This window comes from Nerophis ophidion, linkage group LG09, assembly GCF_033978795.1.
Source record: "Nerophis ophidion isolate RoL-2023_Sa linkage group LG09, RoL_Noph_v1.0, whole genome shotgun sequence".
Classification (NCBI taxonomy): domain Eukaryota; kingdom Metazoa; phylum Chordata; class Actinopteri; order Syngnathiformes; family Syngnathidae; genus Nerophis; species Nerophis ophidion.
Window position 1 is genome coordinate 61,634,670 of NC_084619.1, and position 26,122 is coordinate 61,660,791.

Here is a 26,122-nt window from a genome sequence, read left to right on the forward strand (position 1 = left end):
TGCAGAGATGGTGGCAGGCATTGAATAGGTAAACATAATTTAATGTCTAAAAATGTAACAATAAAGAAGAAACACAAACCAGGAAGCAGGAACAAACAAACTGGAAGCAGGGAATAGGAACCAGCAAACAGGAACTAGGAACAGAAAAACTGGGAATAGCTAACAACTAACAGGAAAATACAAAACAAGGAGCTAGAAGACAGCAAACTGCAAATAGTTATAAGAACTAACAGAAACAGCTTACCGCACTGAAAACGACATGACACGACACGACAAGAGGTAACGATAATCAACCGGTAGGAGCGACAAGAGGTAATGACAATAATCCAGCCTTGACTGGAGGAGAAAGCAGGTCTAGATAGTTCTGGCTGATTGACACCAGGTGTGGCCAGGTGCCAATCAGTCACAGCTGAGGGGACACAGCACTCAGGGAGACAAACAGGAAACGGAACCAAAACATGAGTGCGGACAGGAACTAAAGACAGGAAACAAAGACAAATGCAGAGGAAAAACTAAGACATAGACAAACTGTGAAGGACAAACCTGACAGATGCAAAGTTGTGTCATCAACACTCACAAATATAAAACTACTTTTTCAAAGTAATCACTTCTTATTTCAAGCATGAAAAAAAATCATGACTTTGACACAATTGTGTCTCATTATAAAACAGATGTTGTTTTATTTTTAATGAAACTGTTGTGTTTAACGAGTGGAGGTGATGGCAAACAGACACCAGGTGGCAGTAGTGTACAGAGATTTAATATATATATAGTAAATAATATATATATATAGTATAATACTAATAATAATAATAATAGTAGACGCTTCAGCCATCCTAGTCACTGCTGTTGTGCCCTTGGGCAAGACGCTTTACCCACCTGCTCCCAGTGCCACCCACACTGGTTTAAATGTAACTTAGATATTGGGTTTCACTATGTAAAGCGCTTTGAGTCACTAGAGAAAAGCGCTATATAAATATAATTCACTTCACTTCACTTCACAATACTAACAAACTATAGAATGGTGTGTGTCAAAAACCCAAGAGTGTGTATGGTGTAAGACTATGTGTGTAGATTAACTGAAGTGTGTGTTACCAAAGTGTTGATGAGAGCGAAGGAACGTCCAGGGGAACAGGCAGGTGATCCGGGATACAAGCGGGGGTCCGTGGGGCTGAGAGGGGCGTCAAGAGGTCCGAGTCCAAAGTGGGGTCGAGGATTGAGGGAGTCTGTCAGAGTCCAGAGGGAGATGCGGGGAAAAGAGAGACGCACAGCTCTCTTTCCAGGCGACGGAGAGTACTGCGGGGGCGACACAAGAAAACACATTGAGAAAACGGAGAGGCAGAACACAGGGAGAGCAGGATTGCATAAAGCAGGATGATTGCTTACTGTACGTCAAACGAGAACTAAGTTCCCGTGAGGATCCTTGGTCCACTGGTCCCTTTATACAACTTCACGTCATCAATCACAGGTGTGTCAGGCGTGGACTGCCACCAGCTGCGGCGGAGAGTGGGCGTGGTCCGCTTGATGAGCGCGGCGGCGTGTCTGGAGTGCGCTGTCAGCGTCTCCTCTGGGGGGAGACGCAGACTGCGCATGTTCCACAACAGCAACAATAGAAAATACGTACTCATATAGTAGTACAGTTGTTATTAGAGAGAATATACTTAATTTAAGGTATTTTGGGGTTCATTGAGGTTAGCTAATTGGACTTGTTTTGGAAAGTCTTGACAAGCCAAATTTTCTTGTTCTATTGGCAGATAATTTTGCTTTGTTCAAGTAAAATAACCCTAATTTTTGTAAAAAAAAAATTATTGTTTTTGAACACTGACTTTTTGCAGTGTACAATTTGCTGTATTATATTGTTAAATGAAATAATACATTTCTGATTTTTATGAGAGAAAAAAATACATAATGATGTTGATTTTTTTGTAAGTTTTTTTGTAAATGGCAAGTAATGACAATACTGAAAATGCTTTGAAAATGTGTATCGCAATATGTTATTGTTTGTTATTAAAAAAATACGTAGAAATAATATTTTGTGTCAAATATGACATGAGATTGAAAGTCATATATGGGAATTTATTTTTGTAAAACAGAAAAAGGGGATTTGCCCAGAAGGACCAATACTTGCTCCAGTTGGAAATAATTGGGATGTGCTGTCAATGATTGATTGAGCGGTTCTGGCTTCAAAGGGTTAACCAAAATGACCCCGAAACCTTTGTACTGATGTGATAAAACGCACATTTTTCATGACTCATAACACGTGTAGAAACTGGATTGAAATGTTGTACGCCCCTCTGCACACACACGTGCACACACGCTCTCAACCAGTCGACCTGGTTCCAGGCGCGTCCTCCTTGCAACGCCTCCTTGCATGGCTTCTACACCTGGCCGCCGATCAGCAGGTGAGCTCAAACGGCGCCTGACTCACAGCGGGCAAAATGCCGGCCGGCAACCACGCGATGATGCTGACAGAGTTTGAGTTTGAGAGACGCTTTGACCCAACTGAGGTCATCCGCTGGATGAAGGACAACTGGTGAGAAGTTTTCCACTTGAAATATTGACTGACACGCTGTCATAACAACGCCGGAAGATTTTACGGTAAAAACTGGCAGCTCGGTTGCCAAAATGTCACCGTAAAATATTACCAAAACCAAAACCAGTGAAGTTGGCATGTTGTGTAAATGGTAAATAAAAACAGAATACAAATGAATTGCAAATCCTTTTCAACTTATATTCCATTGAATAGACTGCAAAGATGAGATATTTGATGTTCCAACTGAGAAACTTTTTTTTTTTTTTGCAAATAATTATTAACTAGAATTTAATGGCAGCAACACATTGTAAAAAAGTTGGCACAGGGGCATTTTTACCACTGTGTTACATGGCCTTTCCTTTTAACAACACTCAGTAAACATTTGGGAACTGAAGAGACCAATTTTTGAAGCTTTTCAGGTGGAATTCTTTCCCGTTCTTTCTTGATGTACAGCTTAAGTTGTTCAACAGTTTGTGCCCTGCCTTCCGCTCGATTGTAGCTGAGATAGATAGTATAATACTGTTAACCGAAAAAACCTCTACCTCTACTTTAAATGGTCAAATTCTGTCGACTGAGCTGCCAGCTTTTTACCATAAAAAAATTGTTACCATTTTTCAAGAAACAGTAACACACCATAAAAGGAGTTTGTTGCAGTACGACGACTTTTTTTCACCGAAAAATGGCCAAAAACTATTGGAGCAAAATTTGGTGCCATGCCGCGACCACATCTTATGGCGTGGGAAAAATGTGTTCCCAATTTATCATTGCCTATATGTGTAGTATCTGTAATTTTTACCACAAGCCATTTCCTAAGAGGAGTTCGTTAAAGTACAACCTTTTTTTTTCCCTGAAAAAAGGCCAAAAACCATGGCAGGAAAGTTTGGCGCCCAACCACGCCCACATCTTATGGCGTAGGAAAATTTGGTGGAAAATGATCATAGCCTATATGTGTAGTGTCTGTGGTTTTAAACGTGACTTATTTGGCCAAAGTTCCTAGGAGGAGGAGTTAATGTACGACCCCTTTTTTTCACCGAAAAATGGCCAAAAACCATTAGAGCCAAGTTTGGCGCCATGCCACGGCCACATCTTATGGCGTTGGAAAAATTTGTTCGCAATTTATCATCGTCTGTATGTGTAGCATCTACAATTTTTACTGCAACTCATTCGGTCAAAGTTCCTAGGAGGAGGAGTTAAAGTATGACCGCTTTTTTTTACCGAAAAACGGCCAAAAACAATCGGAGCCAAGTTTGGCGCCATGCCACGCCCACAACTTATGGCGTAGGGAAAAATTAGTTCGCAATTTCCCATCGCCTATATGTGTAGTATCTACAATTTTAACTGCAACTCATTCGGTCAAAGTTCCTAGGAGGAGTTCGTTAAAGTATGACCCTTTTTTTTTCACCGAAAAATGCCAAAAACCATGGGAGCAAAGTTGGGTGCCACGCCCACTTCTTATGGCGTATGAAAAATGTGTTCATAATTTATCATCACCTATATGTGTAATATCGGTAATTTTTACCACGACTAATTTGGCCAAAGTCCCTAGGAGGACGAGTTAAAGTATGACCCTTTTTTTTCACCGAAAAATGGCCAAAAACCATTAGAGCCAAGTTTGGCGCCATGCCACGCCCACATCTTATGGCGTGGGAAAAATTTGTTCTCAATTTATCATCGCCCATACGTGTAGTATAAACAATTTTAAATGCAACTCATTCGGTCAAAGTTCCAAGGAGGAGTTCGTTAAAGTATGACCCTTTTTTTTTCATTGAAAAATGGCCAAAAACCATGGGAGCAAAGTTGGGTGCCACGCCCACTTCTTATGGCATATGAAAAATTTGTTCGTAATTTATTATCACCTATATGTGTAATATCTGCAATTTTAACTGCAACCCATTCGGTCAAAGTTCCTAGGAAGAGTTCGTTAAAGTATGACACTTTTTTTTTTTCACTGAAAAATGGCCAAAAACCGTGGGAGCAAAGTTGGGTGCCAAGTCCACTTCTTATGGCGTATGAAAAATGTGTTCGTAATTTATCACCTATATTGGTAATATCGGTAATTTTAACCACGACTCATTTGGCCAAAGTCCCTAGGAGGACAAGTTAAAGTATGACCCTTTTTTTTCACCGAAAAATGGCCAAAAACAATCGGAGCCAAGTTTGGCGCCATGCCACGCCCACAACTTATGGCGTGGGAAAAATTTGTTTGCAATTTCCCATCGCCTATATGTGTAGTATCTACAATTTTAACTGCAACTCATTCGGTCAATGTTCCTAGGAGGAGTTCGTTAAAGTATGACCCTTTTTTTTTAATCGAAAAATGGCCAAAAACCATGGGAGCAAAGTTGGGTGCCGGGCCCACTTCTTATGGCGTAGGAAAAATTTGATCGTAATTTATTATCACCTATATGTGTAATATAGGTAATTTTAACCACGACTCATTTGGCCAAAGCCCCTAGGAGGACGAGTTAAAGTATAACCCTTTTTTTTCACTGAAAAATGGCCAAAAACCATCAGAGCCAAGTTTGGCGCCATGCCACGCCCACATCTTATGGTGTGGGAAAAATTTGTTTGCAATTTATCATCGCCTTTATGAGTAGTATCTACAATTTTAACTGCAACTCATTCGGTCAAAGTTCCTAGGAGGAGTTCGTTAAAGTATGACCCTTTTTTTTCACTGAAAAATGGCCAAAAACCATGGGAGCAAAGTTGGGTGCCACGCCAACTTCTTATGGCGTAGGAAAAATTTGTTCGTAATTTATTATCACCTATATGTGTAACATCGGTCATTTTAACCACGACTCATTTGGCCAAAGTCCCGAGGAAAACGAGTTAAAGTATGACCCTTTTTTCTTCACCGAAAAATGGCCAAAAACCATGGGAGCAAAGTTGGGTGCCACGCCCACTTCTTATGGCGTGGGAATAATTAGTTCGTAATTTATTATCACCTATATATTTAATATCGGTAATTTTAACCACGACTCATTTGGCGCAAGTCCCTAGGAGGACGAGTTAAAGTATACCCCTTTTTTTTCACTGAAAAATGGCCAAAAACAATCGGAGCCAAGTTTGGCACCATGCCACGCCCCCATCTTATGGCGTGGGAAAAATTTGTTTTTGATTTATTATCACCTATATGTGTAATATTGGTAATTTTAACCACGACTCATTTGGCCAAAGTCCCTAGGAGGACGAGTTAAAGTATGACCCTTTTTCTTCACTGAAAAATGGCCAAAAACCATGGGAGCAAAGTTGCGTGCCACACCCACTTCCTATGGCGTATGAAAAATTAGTTTGCAATTTATCATCGCCTATATGTGTAGTATCTACAATTTAATTGCAACTCATTCGGTCAAAGTTCCTAGAAGGAGTTCGTTAAAGTATGACCCTTTTTTTTCACTGAAAAATGGCCAAAATCCATGGGAGCAAAGTTGGGTGCCACGCCCACTTCTTATGGCATTGGAAAAATTTGTTTGTAATTTATTATCACCTATATGTGTAATATAGGTAATTTTAACCACGACTCATTTGGCCAAAGTCCCTAGGAGGACGAGTTAAAGTATGATCCTTTTTTTTCACCGAAATATGGCCAAAAACCATCGGAGCCAAGTTTGGCGCCATGCCACGCCCACATCTTATGGCGTGGGAAAAATTTGTTCACAATTTATCATCGCCTATATGCGTAGTATCAACAATTTTAAATGCAACTCATTCGGTCAAAGTTCCTAGGAGGAGTTCGTTAAAGTATGACCCTTTTTTTTTCACCGAAAAATGGCCAAAAACCATGGGAGCAAAGTTGGGTGCCACGCCCACTTCTTATGGCGTATGAAAAATGTGTTCGTAATTCATCATCACCTATATTGGTAATATCGGTAATTTTAACCACGACTAATTTGACCAAAGTCCCTAAGAGGACGAGTTAAAGTATGACCTTTTTTTTTCCCTGAAAAAAGGCCAAAAACCATGGCAGGAAAGTTTGGCGCCCAACCACGCCCACATCTTATGGCGTAGGAAAATTTGGTGGAAAATGATCATAGCCTATATGTGTAGTGTCTGTGGTTTTAAATGTGACTTATTTGGCCAAAGTTCCTAGGAGGAGGAGTTAATGTACGACCCCTTTTTTTCACCGAAAAATGGCCAAAAACCATTAGAGCCAAGTTTGGCGCCATGCCACGGCCACATCTTATGGCGTTGGAAAAATTTGTTCGCAATTTATCATCGTCTGTATGTGTAGCATCTACAATTTTTACTGCAACTCATTCGGTCAAAGTTCCTAGGAGGAGGAGTTAAAGTATGACCGCTTTTTTTCACCGAAAAACGGCCAAAAACAATCGGAGCCAAGTTTGGCGCCATGCCACGCCCACAACTTATGGCGTGGGAAAAATTAGTTCGCAATTTCCCATCGCCTATATGTGTAGTATCTACAATTTTAACTGCAACTCATTCGGTCAAAGTTCCTAGGAGGAGTTCGTTAAAGTATGACCCTTTTTTTTTCACCGAAAAATGCCAAAAACCATGGGAGCAAAGTTGGGTGCCACGCCCACTTCTTATGGCGTATGAAAAATGTGTTCATAATTTATCATCACCTATATGTGTAATATCGGTAATTTTTACCACGACTAATTTGGCCAAAGTCCCTAGGAGGACGAGTTAAAGTATGACCCTTTTTTTTCACCGAAAAATGGCCAAAAACCATTAGAGCCAAGTTTGGCGCCATGCCGCGCCCACATCTTATGGCGTGGGAAAAATTTGTTCTCAATTTATCATCGCCCATACGTGTAGTATAAACAATTTTAAATGCAACTCATTCGGTCAAAGTTCCAAGGAGGAGTTCGTTAAAGTATGACCCTTTTTTTTTCATTGAAAAATGGCCAAAAACCATGGGAGCAAAGTTGGGTGCCACGCCCACTTCTTATGGCATATGAAAAATTTGTTCGTAATTTATTATCACCTATATGTGTAATATCTGCAATTTTAACTGCAACCCATTCGGTCAAAGTTCCTAGGAAGAGTTCGTTAAAGTATGACACTTTTTTTTTTTTCACTGAAAAATGGCCAAAAACCGTGGGAGCAAAGTTGGGTGCCAAGTCCACTTCTTATGGCGTATGAAAAATGTGTTCGTAATTTATCACCTATATTGGTAATATCGGTAATTTTAACCACGACTCATTTGGCCAAAGTCCCTAGGAGGACAAGTTAAAGTATGACCCTTTTTTTTCCCCGAAAAATGGCCAAAAACAATCGGAGCCAAGTTTGGCGCCATGCCACGCCCACAACTTATGGCGTGGGAAAAATTTGTTTGCAATTTCCCATCGCCTATATGTGTAGTATCTACAATTTTAACTGCAACTCATTCGGTCAATGTTCCTAGGAGGAGTTCGTTAAAGTATGACCCTTTTTTTTTAATCGAAAAATGGCCAAAAACCATGGGAGCAAAGTTGGGTGCCGGGCCCACTTCTTATGGCGTAGGAAAAATTTGATCGTAATTTATTATCACCTATATGTGTAATATAGGTAATTTTAACCACGACTCATTTGGCCAAAGCCCCTAGGAGGACGAGTTAAAGTATAACCCTTTTTTTTCACTGAAAAATGGCCAAAAACCATCAGAGCCAAGTTTGGCGCCATGCCACGCCCACATCTTATGGTGTGGGAAAAATTTGTTTGCAATTTATCATCGCCTTTATGAGTAGTATCTACAATTTTAACTGCAACTCATTCGGTCAAAGTTCCTAGGAGGAGTTCGTTAAAGTATGACCCTTTTTTTTCACTGAAAAATGGCCAAAAACCATGGGAGCAAAGTTGGGTGCCACGCCAACTTCTTATGGCGTAGGAAAAATTTGTTCGTAATTTATTATCACCTATATGTGTAACATCGGTCATTTTAACCACGACTCATTTGGCCAAAGTCCCGAGGAAAACGAGTTAAAGTATGACCCTTTTTTCTTCACCGAAAAATGGCCAAAAACCATGGGAGCAAAGTTGGGTGCCACGCCCACTTCTTATGGCGTGGGAATAATTAGTTCGTAATTTATTATCACCTATATATTTAATATCGGTAATTTTAACCACGACTCATTTGGCGCAAGTCCCTAGGAGGACGAGTTAAAGTATACCCCTTTTTTTTCACTGAAAAATGGCCAAAAACAATCGGAGCCAAGTTTGGCACCATGCCACGCCCCCATCTTATGGCGTGGGAAAAATTTGTTTTTGATTTATTATCACCTATATGTGTAATATTGGTAATTTTAACCACGACTCATTTGGCCAAAGTCCCTAGGAGGACGAGTTAAAGTATGACCCTTTTTCTTCACTGAAAAATGGCCAAAAACCATGGGAGCAAAGTTGCGTGCCACACCCACTTCCTATGGCGTATGAAAAATTAGTTTGCAATTTATCATCGCCTATATGTGTAGTATCTACAATTTAATTGCAACTCATTCGGTCAAAGTTCCTAGAAGGAGTTCGTTAAAGTATGACCCTTTTTTTTCACTGAAAAATGGCCAAAATCCATGGGAGCAAAGTTGGGTGCCACGCCCACTTCTTATGGCATTGGAAAAATTTGTTTGTAATTTATTATCACCTATATGTGTAATATAGGTAATTTTAACCACGACTCATTTGGCCAAAGTCCCTAGGAGGACGAGTTAAAGTATGATCCTTTTTTTTCACCGAAATATGGCCAAAAACCATCGGAGCCAAGTTTGGCGCCATGCCACGCCCACATCTTATGGCGTGGGAAAAATTTGTTCACAATTTATCATCGCCTATATGCGTAGTATCAACAATTTTAAATGCAACTCATTCGGTCAAAGTTCCTAGGAGGAGTTCGTTAAAGTATGACCCTTTTTTTTTCACCGAAAAATGGCCAAAAACCATGGGAGCAAAGTTGGGTGCCACGCCCACTTCTTATGGCGTATGAAAAATGTGTTCGTAATTTGTCATCACCTATATTGGTAATATCGGTAATTTTAACCACGACTAATTTGACCAAAGTCCCTAAGAGGACGAGTTAAAGTATGACCCTTTTTTTTCACCGAAAAATGGCCAAAAACCATGGCAGGAAAGTTTGGCGCCTAACCACGCCCACATCTTATGGCGTAGGAAAATTTGGTGGAAAATGATCATAGCCTATATGTGTACTGTCTGTAGTTTTAAACGCGACTCATTCGGCCAAAGTTCCTAGGAGGAGGAGTTAATGTACGACCCCTTTTTTTCACCGAAAAATGTCCCAAAATCCATCGGAGCCATGTTTGGCGCCATGCCATGGCCACATCTTATGGCGTTGGAAAAATTTGTTCGCAATTTATCATCGTCTGTATGTGTAGTATCTACAATTTTTACTGCAACTCATTCGGTCAAAGTTCCTAGGAGGAGGAGTTAAAGTATGACCGCGTTTTTTCACCGAAAAATGGCCAAAAACAATCGGAGCCAAGTTTGGCGCCATGCCACGGCCACATCTCATGGCATGGGAAAAATTGTTCGCAATTTATCATCGTCTGTATGTGTAGTATCTACAATTTTTACTGCAACTCATTCGGTCAAAGTTCCTAGGAGAAGGAGTTAAAGTACGACCGCTTTTTTTCACCGAAAATGGCCAAAAACAATCGGAGGCAAGTTTGGTGCCGTGCCACACCCACAACTAATGGTGTGGGAATTTTTTTTTTGCAATTTCCCATCGCCTATATGTGTAGTATCTGCAATTTTAACTGCAACTCATTCGGTCAAAGTTCCTAGGAGGAGTTCGTTAAAGTATGACCCTTTTTTTTTAATCGAAAAATGGCCAAAAATCATTGGAGCAAAGTTGGGTGCCGGGCCCACTTCTTATGGCGTAGGAAAAATTTGATCGTAATTTATTATCACCTATATGTGTAATATAGGTAATTTTAACCACGACTCATTTGGCCAAAGTCCCTAGGAAAACGAGTTAAAGTATGACCGCTTTTTTTCACCGAAAATTGGCCAAAAACATTCGGAGCCAAGTTTGGCGCCATGTCACGCCCACATCTTATGGCGTGGGAAAAATGTGTTCGCAATTTATCATCGCCTATATGTTAAGTATCTACCATTTTAACTGCAACTCATTTGGTCAAAGTTCCAAGGAGGAGGAGTTAAAGTATGACCGCTTTTTTTCATCGAAAAATGGCCAAAAAGCAAAGTTGGGTGCCACGGCCACTTCTTATGACGTGGGAAAAATGTGTTGAAATGTATCCCCGCCTATAGGTGTAGTAATTTTAAACGTGACTCATTTGGCCGAACTCCCTAGGAATAGTTTGTCAAAGTACGACCCTTTTTTCACCGAAAAATGGAAGTGAAAATCCAAGACGGCCTGCTTCCTGTTCGTTTTCAGGTATGGGTTCCTGAGATTTTTATGTGCGTCCCTTCATGACAGACGCCTCTTGCGGATTTCCTGTCGACACGTGAAACTTAGACTTAGACTTCCTTTTTATCGTCATTCAAATTTGAACTTTACAGTACAGATAAGAACAACATTCTGTTGCATCAGCTCCTGGTAGTCCAGGATAAAAGAGCAATAAGGTGCAGATATAGATAGAAAGATTACTGTACAGACAAATATATTGCACTTTTGCATATGCATCCACGTTTATGGATGTATGTTATATAGTTTTTATATTGCAGCGAGTTAATCTGTTTTTGGGGGGGGGGGGGAATAGAGGGGATTATTGTGATGCGTTCAAGAGTCTTACGGCCTGAAGGAAGAAGCTGTTACAGAACCTGGAGGTTTTGCTACGGAGGCTGTGGAACCTCTTTCTAGAGTCCAGCAGTGAAAACAGTCCCTGGTGGGGGTGAGGGGAGTCCCTGCAGACTTTCTGAGCCCTGGTCAGGCAGCGGCTTTTTTGCGATCTCCTGAATAGGAGGAAGAGGTAGAAAGAGAACGACAAACCGGTAGGAGGGGCTATTTTTTTTCTCATTTTAAAGGCGGAGCTTGAGAGCCATGCTTAAAGGCCTACTGGAACCCACTACTACCGACCACGCAGTCTGATAGTTTATACATCAATGATGAAATCTTAACATTGCAACACATACCAATACGGCCGGTTTAGTTTACTAAATTGCAATTTTAAATTTCCCGCGAAGTAACCTGTTGAAAACGTCGCGGAATGATGACGCGCATGATGACGCGTGCGTGTGATGTCACGGATTGTAGCGGACAATTTCTTCCAGCACCGATCACGGCTAAAGGTCGTCTGCTTTAATCGCATAATTAGACAGTATTCTGGACATCTGTGTTGCTGAATCTTTTGCAATTTGTTTAATTAATAATGGAGACTACAAAGAAGAAAGATGTTGGTGGAAAGGGGTGTATTGCGGCCGGCTGTAGCAACACAAATACAGCTGGTGTTTCTTTGTTTACATTCCCTAAAGATGAGGGTGAAACTTTAATATGGAACAGAGCGGTCAAGCGAACATGGTTGCCTACCACATGTCAAGCAGCAGGTTTCGGTGAGAAAATTGTGGTAATAAGTCGGTTCTTATCGTAGACATGAGCGGCGCTTGCGTCGTTACTCGTGCACCTGTCAAAGAGGCAGCTGGGACTCTCTTGCCTCATCCAACCTGCCAGCCCCCGAACATGGGATGCTTCCACCGTCGAGGAGGGGGAAAAAAAGCTCAGCCTGGCCCCAACGGCTGCCTTCGCTTCGTCTCGTCGAGAAACGTGGCTTCCCTCAGAGACACTTGCAGTCACCACACCCGTGGCCACACCCCTCCAACTTTCAGGTACGACTATTTAATCTCACTAAAACACTAGTAACACGATAAGCAGATCAGGGATTTTCCAGAATTATCCTAGTAAATGTGTCTAATAACATCTGAATCGCTCCCACTGCCCTCTCTTTTTTTTTTTTTTTTCTAGTCCTTCACTCTCACTATCCTCATCCACGAATCTTTCATCAAATTAATGGGGAAATCGTCGCTTTCTCGGCCCGAATCGCTCTCGATGCTGGTGGCCATGATTGTAAACAATGTGAGGATGTGAGGAGCTCCACAACCCGTGACGTCACGCGCACATCGTCTGCTACTTCCAGTACACGCAAGGCTTTTTTATTAGCGACCAAAAGTTGCAAACTTTATCGTCGATGTTCTCTACTAAATCCTTTCACCAAAAATATGGCAATATCGCGAAATGATCAAGTATGACATATTCAATGGACCTGCTATCCCCCTTTAAATAAGAAAATCCCATTTCAGTAGGCCTTTTAAATTTAATTTTCGGGACCCCAAAAGTATCAAACTTTTGGCTCTCCCCTACAGGCCCGCAAAATATGGGGACTTTTTATGCTTGTTGAGAGCCTCAAAAAGGTGTCTAAAGGTATAGAAGAAAAAAACACAGCAATTTCAATAGGGTCCTTTGCATCTGGCCCTAATAAAAGGTTTAAACCATAATAGCACAAACGTAGCAATAGCATCACCCGTCAGAAAATGTATTTTTATAATTATTCATAAAGCAAATGAACACATTTTATTGCACAAATGAAAAGCAGTGTTATTGTAATATACGCCATGACAAGGGGGCTAGCTTCACCAAGGTCAACGACCTCCTGGTCACCTTGACGATGAGGCACAAGTTCCTGGAGCGATGGTGACTGGTCTGACCAGATCGCACTTCTTCTTATCTGTCGAGACGTGTGAAGCAAAATCACACACAAAAAGTACAAGACAAGTTCAAGTATGGTGTTATTATCACACCATCTAGGAATGTGGCTGACTCCACATTTTTTCTTTCCAAGAGAGGCCACGCCCACTCGTAGCCAAACCGACCTATCAGGGCAGCGTAAACGGAGACTGATGAGCGTTGCAAAGAAACAATGCTCCCGAGTTCGTCAAGTATTTTGTACGTCACACTGGAGACGCTGATGTGATGGCTGTGTGGAAACACACACCCGCACACACGCTCCACGCACACACACACACCTGCACCAATGTAGTTTTGTGGTAACCTTTAAAAGCCTGAACCACTAAATGATTGACAGAAAATGCCAAGTATTTGAAACTGGAGCTTTTAAACATAGAAAATGTCAACATGGGACTTCCGGTTGAGCATGGACGGTGCAGGGTGGGCTCAGGGGGGGTTCAGGGGGGGCTCAGGGGGCTCAGCGGGGGCTCAGCGGGGGCTCCGTGGTCATGTGACCTTGTTTATGTTTGGTTGGCACTTTTTGCTAACTCAACTCTCGCATAGTTTTTACTAACCTGTCTCATGCAGCTTCTTCTTTGTGGATGGCGCCTGTGAACTCCGCGATGTCCGGCCCAGAGAACTCCCGCCAGCCAGACTGCTCCGAGCCTCGTGCGTCTCCAGATCCAGATATCGCGGAGGAGTCGGTCGTCGCCTCGGCCCTTTGAGGAGCACAAGTCAGACGTTGGACGAAAAGCGAGCCGACATCCACGACAATCTTAAAATCTGTTGTCAGAGGAGAGATGGCGGCTGTTACGGAGTAATTCAAGAGCATTTTCTCGTCCCATAGCGGGGCCATCGCGAGCCTGGAGGTCGCTGGTAATGCTAATGCTAACGAGTTGACCGAACTCTGCGCTATTGTCAACAAGTGGATCTCCTCTCTAAAAAATGCGATGATCTGGAGGTGGAATACATTTCCAGTGGTTGGCCTTCCGGGGGGTGTGATGTCACCCGTCCAACTGCGTTCCCCGCTCGGTTCTTACAGGAGGTGCTGAAGTTTGACAGCAAGCCCATGTTGAACAGAGCTCACAGGATCCTGCGTGCGAGGCCTAAAGATGGCGAACCTCCTCGAGTGAATTTATTTCAAGTCTGGAAACAGATCCTACGAAGGGCGGGAGAGGCTTCACGGCTATCCCGTTTAGGCAAGAGGATATCAATGTTTCCCGACTTCCTCCCGGCCATGGTTCAGAGCTGCCTTTGCTGTGAGGTTTGGTCATCTCTTTCCGATGATATTGCAGACGACTTTAGCCAACGGCCAGACCCACAGAATCGATGGTCCAGCAAGGGCGGCGGAATTTGTAGACAACAACATTAATATTGAAGTTACCCCCAGATTTGATCCAGGAGGCATGCTAGCTGGCTGCCTCTATTTTGGAAATACAAATACCAGAAGTGTGAGGTATAGGCCTATGTACTCTGGGAGGCGCTGAAAGCGTACATTAGGGGGAGATAACATCCTCTACAAATAATGAGAGAACACTCGGGAAGAATAAATTGACTAGTTTGAAAGAATACATACATGTGTTAGATAATTCGTACAGTACCTCTCAAAACCCAGACACTTATAAGGAAGGGCTCTCTCTACAGGCAGAACTTGACATCCTGGCGACAGACCGTGCTGGTGAACAAATGCTCCGTTCAAGATCTCAGTGTTATGAACATGGCGATAAAGCTAGCAAACTATTCGCCCATGAACTATGCCTGATATCCGCATCCCATTATTTTCTGCAGATTCAATACGATTCGGGTATAGCTACGGATGATCTCGAAATCAATAATGTTTTTAAAAATTTCCATGCATCCCTAGACTCACCCTGTCATTTTTCTACTCCTGAGCTTGATAATTTTTTGCCAATCTGGACATCCCCTTGGTCGATCAGTTTGTTGCAGTTGAGTTAGAGAGACCAATTACTACTGTGGAATTAAATGTTGCAGTGTTATCACTACAAAAGGGAAAACCCTTGGGATTGATGTTTATCCTAACAATTTTTTCAAAAAATGTTGATACAAGATAGCGGACTATAAATTGTTTGAATCTGGCTGCCTCTTGCAAACGCTCAACCTAGCTTCAATTTATCTCCCTTTGATAAAAGGAAAGGACAACTTTGTCATGCACTTTGTATTGTCCGTTAAATATAGACTTTAAACTATTATCCAAACTGATGACTTTACGTCTGGAAACTCTTCTCCCTTCTATTATTAATGCGGATCAAACCGTGTTAATTCGGAATAGGCACTACTTTTCTAATCTTAAACGCCTTCTCAATATATGGTATGATGTGCCTGCTCTTAACGAGGCAATGATCTCTATGGATGCAGAGAAGGCTTTTGACCGATTGGAGGGAAATTATCTATTTTATGTCTTGGAGAGATTCGGCTCTGGTAACAGTTTTATTTTATGTATTAAGCTCCTATATTCAAATAATATTCCATCCGAATATTTTCACCCTCACTGTTCCACCTGGCAGGGTTGCCCCATGAGCCCATTGCTTTTTGCTTTTGCCATTTCGCCTTTGTCAATAACAAGTTTTCGTCAACCTGCTTATTACGGGCATGTGTAAACACAATGTGCAGATGAAAGTCTCTCTCTATTCAGATGACCTCCTTCTGTATGTCTCGGAATTCTCTGTCTCTGTCCCGGCTGCCTTAAGTACTCGCCAAATTTTTATCATGTGTGGGTAAAAGTTAAACATTTCGTATAAGTTCTGCTGCTAAAAAATATTCTCTGCACAATTTTATCTTTAGAATTGCCTCGCAGCGTTTCACATACTTGGGCATCCAGGTCACACATACGCTTGCAGAGATTTATAAAGTCAACTTTGTTCCACTGCCATCCATGATCCAGGGAGATTTTGATCTGTGGTCCTTACTTAATTTATCTACACTTGCCCTTGTCATTTCTGTTTAAATAAATGTACTTCCAAGATTTTCTCCCAGTGTATACAACTTTTCCTCTCCCAGCCCTTCTTTTGTAAGTTAGATAGTCCGATTTTAGACCTAATTTAGAATAAAAAAAAGGCTCACAGGTTACTCAAACAATATTTACAGAGACACAAATCGTCGAGAGGATTAGCACTTTTGCCATTTAGCCTTTGTCAATAATGCGTCTCGCCAACCCGCTTATTACGGGCATATGTAAACAAAATGTGCAGATGAAAGTCTCATTCTATTAAGATGACCTCCTTCTGTATGTCTCGGAATTCTCCGTCTCGATCCCGGCTGCCTTAAGTACTCGCCAAACTTTTATCATCTGTGCGTAAAAGTGAAACATTTCGTATAAGTTCTGCTGCTAAAAAATATTCTCTGCGCAATTTTATCTTTGAAATTGCCTCGCAGAGTTTTGTTCCAGTGTATACAACTTTTCCTCTCCCAGTCCTTCTTTTGTAAGTTAGATAATCCGATTTTAGACTCAATTTAGAATAAAAAAGGTTCACAGGTTACGCAAACAATATTTACAGAGACACAAATCATCAAGAGGATTAGCACTTTTACTACTAGGCCACCAACATTAGCATTCTTAAATATTGTCTTCCATATGAAGCATTTGATCCCCCTCCACTATGGCTGGTTGTAGAGGCTAACTCAACAAAACCAGTATCTCTTAGGGCTCTGGTTCCCTCTTCCACCCACTCTTCTACTTCCGCTTTTACGAAAAGTCCAATTGTAAAAAACTCATTCAGAATATTTTGGCTAACAGACTATTTCAATCAATCAATGTTTATTTATATAGCCCCAAATCACAAATGTCTCAAAGGACTGCACAAATCATTACGACTACAACTTCCTCGGAAGAACCCACAAAAGGGCAAGGAAAACTCACACCCAGTGGGCAGGGAGAATTCACATCCAGTGGGACGTCAGTGACAATGCTGACTATGAGAAACCTTGAAGAGGACCTCAGATGTGGGCAACCCCCCCCCCCCTCTAGGGGACCGAAAGCAATGGATGTCGAGCGGGTCTAACATGATGCTGTGAAAGTTCAATCCATAGTGGCTCCAACACAGCCGCGAGAGTTCAGTTCAAAGCGGATCCAAGACAGCAGCGAGAGTCCCGTCCACAGGAGACCATCTCAAGCGGAGGCGGATCAGCAGCGTAGAGATGTCCCCAATCAATACAGGCGAGCGGTCCATCCTGGGTCCCGACGAGCAGTCCATCCTGGGTCTCGACTCTGGACAGCCAGTACTTCATCCATGGTCATCGCACCGGACCCCCTCCACAAGGGAGGGGGGGACATAGGAGAAAGAAAAGAAGCGGCAGATCAACTGGTCTAAAAAGGAAGTCTATTTAAACGCTAGAGTATACAGATGAGTTTTAAGGTGAGACTTAAATGCTTCTACTGAGGTGGCATCTCGAACTGTTACCGGGAGGGCATTCCAGAGTACTGGAGCCCGAACGGAAAACTCTCTATAGCCCGCAGACTTTTTTTGGGCTCTAGGAATCACTAATAAGCCGGAGTCTTTTGAACACAGATTTCTTGCCGGGACATATGGTGCAATACAATCGGCAAGATAGGCTGGAGCTAGACCGTGTAGTATTTTATACGTAAGTAGTAAAACCTTAAAGTCACATCTTAAGTGCACAGGAAGCCAGTGCAGGTGAGCCAGTATAGGCGTAATATGATCAAACTTTCTTGTTCTTGTCAAAAGTCTAGCAGCCGCATTTTGTACCAACTGTAATCTTTTAATGCTAGACATGGGGAGACCCGAAAATAATACGTTACAGTAATCGAGACGAGACGTAACAAACGCATGGATAATGATCTCGGCGTCTTTAGTGGACAAAATTTCTTGTCTTGCACCCATCACTGCTATTCATGTTTTACCTCCTTCTCTTGTCGAAAGTGCCTTTTCAAGGAGGTCAACTCTGGGGATCAACAACATTAAAGATTTGTACAACGACAACACTTTCACCTCTTTCAACAACTTTGTGATAAATGTTTACTCTTTAATCAACATTTTTTTAAATATATATCTACAGATCCACTGTTTTGTTCATAGTACTTTTCCCAGGTTTCCAAACTTATCGACTGACACGGTTTTAGATGCTTTTTCAACACCACTACCGACTTTAAAAGGATCAATTACTCGTATTTACGCCCTGAGTCTCTGAATTCAATTAAGTCACTTTACAAGGGTGACTTCAGAGTGACTTTATCTCAGGATTTTAGGTAGAGTTCACAGTCTTCTCTTTGTACAAAACACAGCCTTATCCAATTACATAATTTAACATTGCATCAATGGATTGACTGTTCATACTGATGTGTCAGTCACCTTTTGTCACGGTGCTAAGTTACGTGTCTGTGTGTGGTCTCCTGCAGGGGTTTGTCATTTGTGATCTGCGCTTTGTACGTCGCCCTGGTGTTTGGAGGTCAGCACTACATGAGGCCCCGCCCTAAAATGAACCTAAGGATGCCAATGGCAGTGTGGTCGCTCGCCCTTGCTATCTTCAGGTCAGCATTCACATCTGTTTTCAGCAACTTTGGTCTCCGTGGTAACAGTGACATCAGTGGAGAGAATGGTTGCACGGTGCGGTCTCTACGACAACGGCCCGCCCCTGTTTTCAGTTTATCCCGCGAGTTGCATGAGTTTAGTCATGAGTTTAGTAAAGAATGTGGCCCACAGGGGTGTTTCCAAATTAATTTCATATCTCTGACAATCCATTTGCTGTAAATTTGCCACCATCTTGAGGCCAATGTGAGTAAATCAAGTCAATGATTTGAAGTGATTATAGAATTAGCCTTCATTGTCATTGCACAAAATTGTGGAATATAGCACAGTGTTTCCGTATATGACCCAACTCAAACAACCCACCCTAGTCATGACAATAATAAACTAACAAAAAATGTCAACACACATGGTCGATCATAACTCAGCCTGCTCACTGAACTTTGTGGAGATTATAAAAAAAAAGGTCTATGCACCATAAAATATTCAAAATTATACCCATTTGAATCCATTAGAAAGCATGATGGGGAAAAATGCAAAACATTCTCCACACTTATCCATATTTGACGCATTGTAGTTGATTGATACTTCCGATTGATTACAAAACTTTAAGGAGGTCGTCACGGAAGTCAACAAGGTAGGAGTCGAACTTTCAGATACTTGTGATATCCAATTATATCAATTATATATCCATTACATAAATATAATAATATTTATACATACTGTATATATGAATACTCTACATATCTACATATAGTTACTTTCGGCCCCCAAGTCAAATAGCTTGTACACCCCTTTAACAGATATTTCTTTGTATCGCTTAATGTTTTGGTTTGTTACAAAAATAATAAAAATATTATAATTTGGGACCGGCTGTGTCAAATATGATATGAATCGAAAATCATATATGGAAATAAAATCAAAAAAAAAAAAAAAAATTATATATATATATATATATATATATATATATATATATATATATATACACATATATATATTAGATTTGTTCAGAACGATCAATGAATGCTCCAGTTTCAAATAATTGGAATTTTCTGTCAATAACTTAGTGGTTCAGGCTTTAAAGCAGGGGTGTCAAACTCATTTTAGATCGGGGGCCACATGGAGAAAAATCTACTCCCAAGTGGGCCAGACTAGTAAAATCCCTGCACGATAACTTAAAAATAAAGACACCTTCAGATTGTTTTCTGTGTTTAAAAATAGAAAAAGCACATTCTGAAAATGTACAAAACACAATGTTGTTGTTTTTTTACACTTACATGTTGCGGTTAATAGTATGCTATCTTTATTCGTCGTTATTTATATTTTCTGAATGAATAATGTGATCATTTTCATCAGTCAACTCAATGGTGTTCATTTTCAATCAATCAAGATAAAAAAATATCAAAATCAAATTACAGTATGCCATGTATGTAGTTTGATCATTTTCCTCGATTGATGTACTAACATCATGTGGTTTATTTTGTACATATGTGTCATCATCTACAGCAGGGGTCGGCAACCTTTACCACTCAAAGAGCCATTTTGGCCCGTTTCAAAAAATAAAGAAAACTATGGGAGCTACAAGACTCTTTTGAAATTTAAAATGAAATAATACAGTGTACAAAGTTTTTTTTTGCTTTGTGCAATGCAGTAACCAAGGGTCTCAGACACGCGACCCGCACCTTAATATGAAAATTTAATATTAGTGCAGCCAGCGAGTTTGATTTGAATGCCGCTTGACAACATCACATTTGCCAACCAACTCAATTTTTCCGGGAGACTACCGAGTTTCAGAGCAACCATTCTCTCGACTGTCTGCTGGTTTTCACCCAAACAACAATAATAAGGGCGTGCTATTAAGACAATGCGTTTAGCGCCCTCTACAACCGTAACATACAGCTTACCAGTCCATTCACATTTGTATGAGGCTTCTGCAGACACACATAAGCGACTGCAAGGCATACTTGCTCAACAGACATACAGGTTACACTGAGAGTTGTGATATAAACAACTTTAGCACTCTTACTAATGTGTGCCACACTGTGAACCCACACCAAACAAGAATGACAAACACAATTCGGGAGAACATCCGCACTGCAACACAACAGAACAAATACTCAGAATCCCATGTATCCCGATACTTTTCCGGGCTACATTATACACCCCCGCTACCACCAAACCCCACCCCGCCCACCTCAACCGACGCACAGGGTTTGGTGGTAGCGGGGGTGTATAATGTAGCCTGGAAGAGTTCGGGATGCATGGGATTCTGGATATTTGTTCTCTTGTGTTTATGTTGTGTTACAGTGCGGATGTTCTCCCGAAATGTGTTTGTCATTCTTATTTGGTGTGGGTTCACAGTGTGGCGCATTTTAGTAAGTGTTAATTTTTTTTATATCACAACCCTCAGTGTAACCTGTATGGCTGTTGAACAACTATGCCTTGCAGTCGCTTGCGCGTTGAGTCAGCAGCCGCACACTAGATGTGGCCGGCCGGCACTCAGATAGCATAGTATTTAAGCGGACGTGATGACATGGTCGAGAGGATGTTTAAGGCATTGCCATTACGGCACGCCCTCAATATTGTTGTCCGGGTGAAAATCTGAGAGTGTTATCCTTGGGAAATTTCTGGGAGAGGCACTGATATCCGGAAAACCTCCCGGAAAAATAGGGGGGTCGGCAAGAATTCGGCTGAGCCACATCAGAGTGATCCAAGAGCCGCATGCGGATCCGGAGCCGCTGGTTGCCGACCCCTGATCTACAGAGATGCAAAGAATAGCTATTGCAACATCCAGTAGACACATGTAGAAGAGCTGTTTCTTTCATTCAAAAATTTCAGGTTAATTTGTATACGTGGCAAACTCATCCCGTGGGCCGGATAAAAACTGTTTGCGAGCCGTACGTTTGACACCCCTGCCTTAAAGGGTTAAGACACTCCAAGTGTGTGTGTGCGTGTGTGTGTGTGTGCAGCATCATGGGCGCCGTGCGTACGGGGTCCTTCATGCTTCACATCATCAACAACGGTGGTATCTGGCGCTCCGTGTGTGACCAGATCATTTATGATGGACCCGTCAGTAAGTTCTGGGCCTGCGCCTTCATGGTGAGCAAGGTGCCAGAGCTGGGTGAGTTCCATTTCCTGTTTGCATCTTCGCTATCAGCCACGTGTGTGTGTGTGTGTGTGATGTGTGTGTGTGTGTGTGTTGTCAGGCGACACGGTCTTCATCGTGCTGAGGAAGCAGCGCCTCCTCTTCCTGCACTGGTACCACCACATCACGGTGCTGCTCTACTCCTGGCACTCCTACAAAGACATGGTGGCGGGCGGCGGCTGGTTCATGACCGTTAACTACACAGTGCACGCGCTCATGTACAGCTACTACACCGCGCGCGCCGCCAGACTGCGGGTGCCCCGCGCCCTGGCCATGGTCGTCACGATCGCCCAGTTGCTGCAGATGGTGGTAGGCCTGGCGGTGACCGGGCTGGCGTACCGCTGGACGCAACACGGCGACTGCCCCTCCAGCATGGTCAACATCGCCTGGGGGGCACTCATGTACCTCAGCTACCTGCTTCTCTTCCTCAGCTTCTTCTACCACGCGTACCTGCAGCCCAGCAAGAGCGCCAAAGCCGAGTAGGAGGAGCTTATGGCACAAGTTTGCGCCACTTCCGTTTGAAGATGAGTCATAAATGGTCATTTCCGGTCTTTTACATTCACTTAAACATCTGGATTAGCACAAACCAGACTTACGTGCAGAGCTGTCCAAACTAGTGTGGCCCGCCTACGTCTGCAATTTGGCCCGCAATATGTCATGAGTTTAATAAGGAATCTTATAGTCTGACAATTTTGGTGATCTTATTATGTCGACATCTGGTGGACAATGAAAATATTGCAGGTCCATGACTTATAATTACAGTCAGAGTAGAAGACTGGCTGTGCAGTATTTACTTCTATGGCCCAATGCAAACAACCTTCCCTAATCATGGTCCAAATTGTCAACACACATGGTCACGCATAACACAAAATGCTCACTGAACTTTGTGGAGAGTGTACAACAAATGTCTATGTGATTTAGGGCTGTATAAATAATCATTGATTAATTGACTGATATGCAACATAAAATATAAAAAATTACACATATTTCAATCCATTACAAAAGCATGATGGGAAAAACGCAAAACACTCTCCAGACTTACAGTATCCATGCTTGATATTTCTGATTGATTACAAAACTTTTGACTTACAAAACGGAAGTAAACAAGGTGAAGTCGAACATTCACATACTCTTAATATCCGGTTGTATTAATTACAAATCCATTATATTAATATAATGTGTACACACATTTGTATATAGGATATATATTATATATTATTATGTACACCCCAGTATACTGTATATGTATATATCTATATATTATGCATATATAAGTACATACATATACACCTATGTACATATATATTTATAAATGTATACATACATACATAACTATGTATACATATATACAGTATGTATACCTATTTGGTACATGTATATGCATATGTAAATATACATATATTTATACATATATATATATATGTAAATATACATATATATATATATATACACACACATCTATACAGTATATACACACACATACAGTATATATAAACATATATATATATATTTATAAAACGTATGTATACATATATGTATATTTATATATATACATATACACATATATATATATACATTTTATATACATATACACTGTACATATACATTAAATATGAGTACATATGCATTATATATAGACATTTACATTATACTGTATATATGTACATACATAAATACATATATATTGACATATTTATATACATATACATACATACATATATACACATATATATGTATATACACATGTATACATGCATATATATATATATATATATATATATATACTGTATATGTACACCATGCTGGTGGCCATGGGTCGCAACGACGGCGGGGGTCAACTGCCTGGCTTTAGTGCCATGACTGACAAGCACCGGAACACAATAGAACATCAAGTCTTCCTTTAGTGGAACCCAAAGTGAAATCATTGGCCCCGCCCCTCATGTTGCTTGCAGCCTATCAGGTGCAGCCAAATATTACCTCTCTGTTAGAGTCTTGACTGGTCATTTATATCTCTTCTCACAAAGCACTGATGTTTACCTGACGTGTTGCCATGGTAACATGAAACCTTTATATAATGTATTATTTTGTGTGACGAACAAGATGATTTATACATAAATGTTTCAAACATGAGTGACGGGAGTTGTTTTGTGCGATTCGGCCACGAGCATACGTGTCAGGGTTGCCGCTGCCCCATCTCCTTCCAGCTCTTCCACACCAGCAGGTCCCGACTCTTCGCCACAGCGACCAGAAAGCGAGGTAACCGGAAGCCGTTGAACTGACCCACGCCGTCGTCGCGGCCCATGGCCAGCAGCATGGTGACGTTGCCTAGCAACACAGCGGGCGGATCAGAGCGGGTGACGCCATGGGAAGGCGAGACGTTTACCTGCGCGGTGCGAGGTCAGAGGCTTCCCGCTAAGACTGTTGACGATGTTACCCACGGCGACGGCGGCGTGCAGTCCGGCCACGTACGCCGTCTTGGGCTCTCTCACATCGGCGCAGTCACCCACGGCATAAACGTTAGAGAAAGCTTCCACCTGCAGGTGCTCGTTGACCTTCAGGGCGCCGTTCTGGGCCAAACTTCCAGCTGGGGACGAGAAAAGGCTTTTCGTGGCGACCCGTGTCAAAGGTCACGTCTGTGCTGCGGCGGGGGACTTACAGAAGCTGGACTGGTAGGCGGCAGAGTTGATCCTCAGTCCGCTGCAGTTGATGATGAGGTCGGTGGTCAGCGTGGTTCCGTTGGCCAAGATAACCTCCATGTTTTTACGGGTCACATTGCAGGTCAGACCAGAGAAGTCGGACACTTTCTGACCCAGCTGTAGCTCCACCCCTTTTTCCACAAGCACGTCCTTGGCCTGGCGCCGCACGCTGTTCAGGAGCGTCACGTCGGCCAAGACGCTTCGAGCGTGGACCAGAACCACCTGATGAAAACAACCATTTGTCTTTATCTTCCACGTGTTTTGACAAAGTCACCTATTTTGTTTGATGAATTACGCAGTTTGCAGTTTTTGAAAAAAAAGGATTTCACAAAAAAAAATGTTTTTTGTCAAAGAGGAGACATTTTATGGCCCTGGTGTATTCCTGAAGTCCAGTGGAGACGTCACAACTTCTTACAGCATGACACAAAAGCTGTTGTGATGTTGTAAGATCATCCTTTCTCAAAGGTTGCTTCTAAGAGGGGTTTGTTTTACGACTGAGACCACCATGTTTCATCAAGACCTTCCTGTTTCTGCGAGTATGACAATCACATACAAGATTTGTGTTGTCTCTCTCACTGTCTCTCTCTAGCTTTTTATGGGGCCCAAAACACTGCCAGTAAGAGTTTTTTATTGGGAAAAAAAAATACAAATTGACATTGTAGAAAAAGTTGTATTTGGCACCAAAACAGGTTTTGAAAACAAATAAATACACACATTAAATAAATAAAATGAAAAAATAAAAAAAAATTCGATGACAATATTAATATTTGTCTACACTATTATTTTTGTGTGTCCCACAGGGTTTTTTTTTTTATTTTTTATTTCACATTCGCCTCTCTTTTTTCCATTTTTTTTTCTCTGTTTCGCTTCTTTTTTTTTTTTTTTCGTTTTCCGCGTCTTTTTATAATGTTTTTTTTTTTTTCAGGTTTCATTTCTATTTTTTTTCCAGTTTTCATTTACTTTTTCCCGGTTTTGTTTGTTTCCTTTTTTTCGGGTGTGTTTCTTTTTTTCCGGTTTCGTTAAAAAGAAAATACTGGTTTCACTTTTTTTTTTTAATGTTTAAATTTTTTTCTCGGTTCATTCCTTTTTTTTTCTCGGTTCTCCCTTTTTTTTCACGGTTTTCGCTTCTTTTTTTATGATTTTTTCTTCTTTTTTTTAGGTTTTACTTCTTTTTTTAACGGTTTAGTTTCTTTTTTTCCAGGTCACATTTCTATTTTTTTCCCTGATTTTTTTATTTTTTTTTATTTAGCTTCTTTTTTCCACGGTTTTGCTTCTTTCTCTAAGGGTTTTGTTTCTTTTTCACAGGTTTCATTTCTTTCTCTTTTTCCGGTTTGTTTCTTTTTTTTCCAGTTTGTTTATTTTCATTTTATCGGTTGTGCTTCTTTTTTTCAGTTCCGTTTTGTATTTTTTTCCATGTTTGTTTATTTTTTTTTATCACTTTCGCTTCTTTTTTCCCCTGGGTTTGTTTCTTTTTTTTCCGGTTTCGTTTACAAAAAATTCCGGGTTTGTTAATTTTTCTTTTGGTTTGGCTTTTTTTTCCGGTTTTGTTTTGTTTATTTACAGCTTTGTTTCTTTTTTTCACGATTTTGTTTTTTTTTTCCTCCCGGTTTTGCTTCT

The 26,122-nt window shown here is 41.3% G+C and overlaps 2 protein-coding genes and 1 long non-coding RNA gene across 7 annotated transcripts in view; 1 reads left to right on the plus strand and 2 right to left on the minus strand.

Annotated features, from left to right (window-relative positions):
• LOC133559578 (uncharacterized) lies at positions 1 to 15,750 on the minus strand. The gene is made up of 3 exons (XR_009808203.1): positions 13,739 to 15,750; positions 1,387 to 1,567; positions 1 to 1,296 (listed from the first exon to the last, which is right to left on the minus strand). It is a non-coding gene; the product is annotated as an uncharacterized LOC133559578 (long non-coding RNA).
• Positions 2,333 to 23,939, plus strand: LOC133559576 (elongation of very long chain fatty acids protein 6-like). Of its 5 annotated transcripts, none has more exons than XM_061911455.1 (5): positions 2,375 to 2,533; positions 12,034 to 12,268; positions 18,538 to 18,669; positions 21,634 to 21,785; positions 21,871 to 23,939. In XM_061911455.1, exons 2-5 carry the CDS (start codon positions 12,036 to 12,038, stop codon positions 22,290 to 22,292), a joined length of 939 nt encoding a protein of 312 aa, XP_061767439.1. In that variant the 5' UTR covers positions 2,375 to 2,533; positions 12,034 to 12,035; the 3' UTR covers positions 22,293 to 23,939. The 5 variants fall into 5 exon arrangements, with proteins under 5 accessions (XP_061767441.1, XP_061767440.1, XP_061767439.1 ...); XM_061911458.1 differs by lacking the exon at positions 12,034 to 12,268 and adding an exon at positions 13,752 to 14,422 and having other exon boundaries at positions 2,387 to 2,533; XM_061911459.1 differs by lacking the exon at positions 2,375 to 2,533 and adding an exon at positions 13,752 to 14,422 and having other exon boundaries at positions 12,140 to 12,268.
• aifm2 (apoptosis inducing factor mitochondria associated 2) overlaps positions 23,837 to 26,122 on the minus strand; it is a 7,951-nt gene continuing 5,665 nt past the window's right edge. The window contains exons 6-8 of the mRNA XM_061911453.1: positions 24,466 to 24,727; positions 24,193 to 24,393; positions 23,837 to 24,134 (exon numbers count right to left, since the gene is read on the minus strand). Coding sequence (XP_061767437.1) covers positions 23,983 to 24,134; positions 24,193 to 24,393; positions 24,466 to 24,727 — 615 coding nt within the window. The 3' untranslated portion in view covers positions 23,837 to 23,982. The remainder of the gene's footprint in view (positions 24,135 to 24,192; positions 24,394 to 24,465; positions 24,728 to 26,122) is intronic.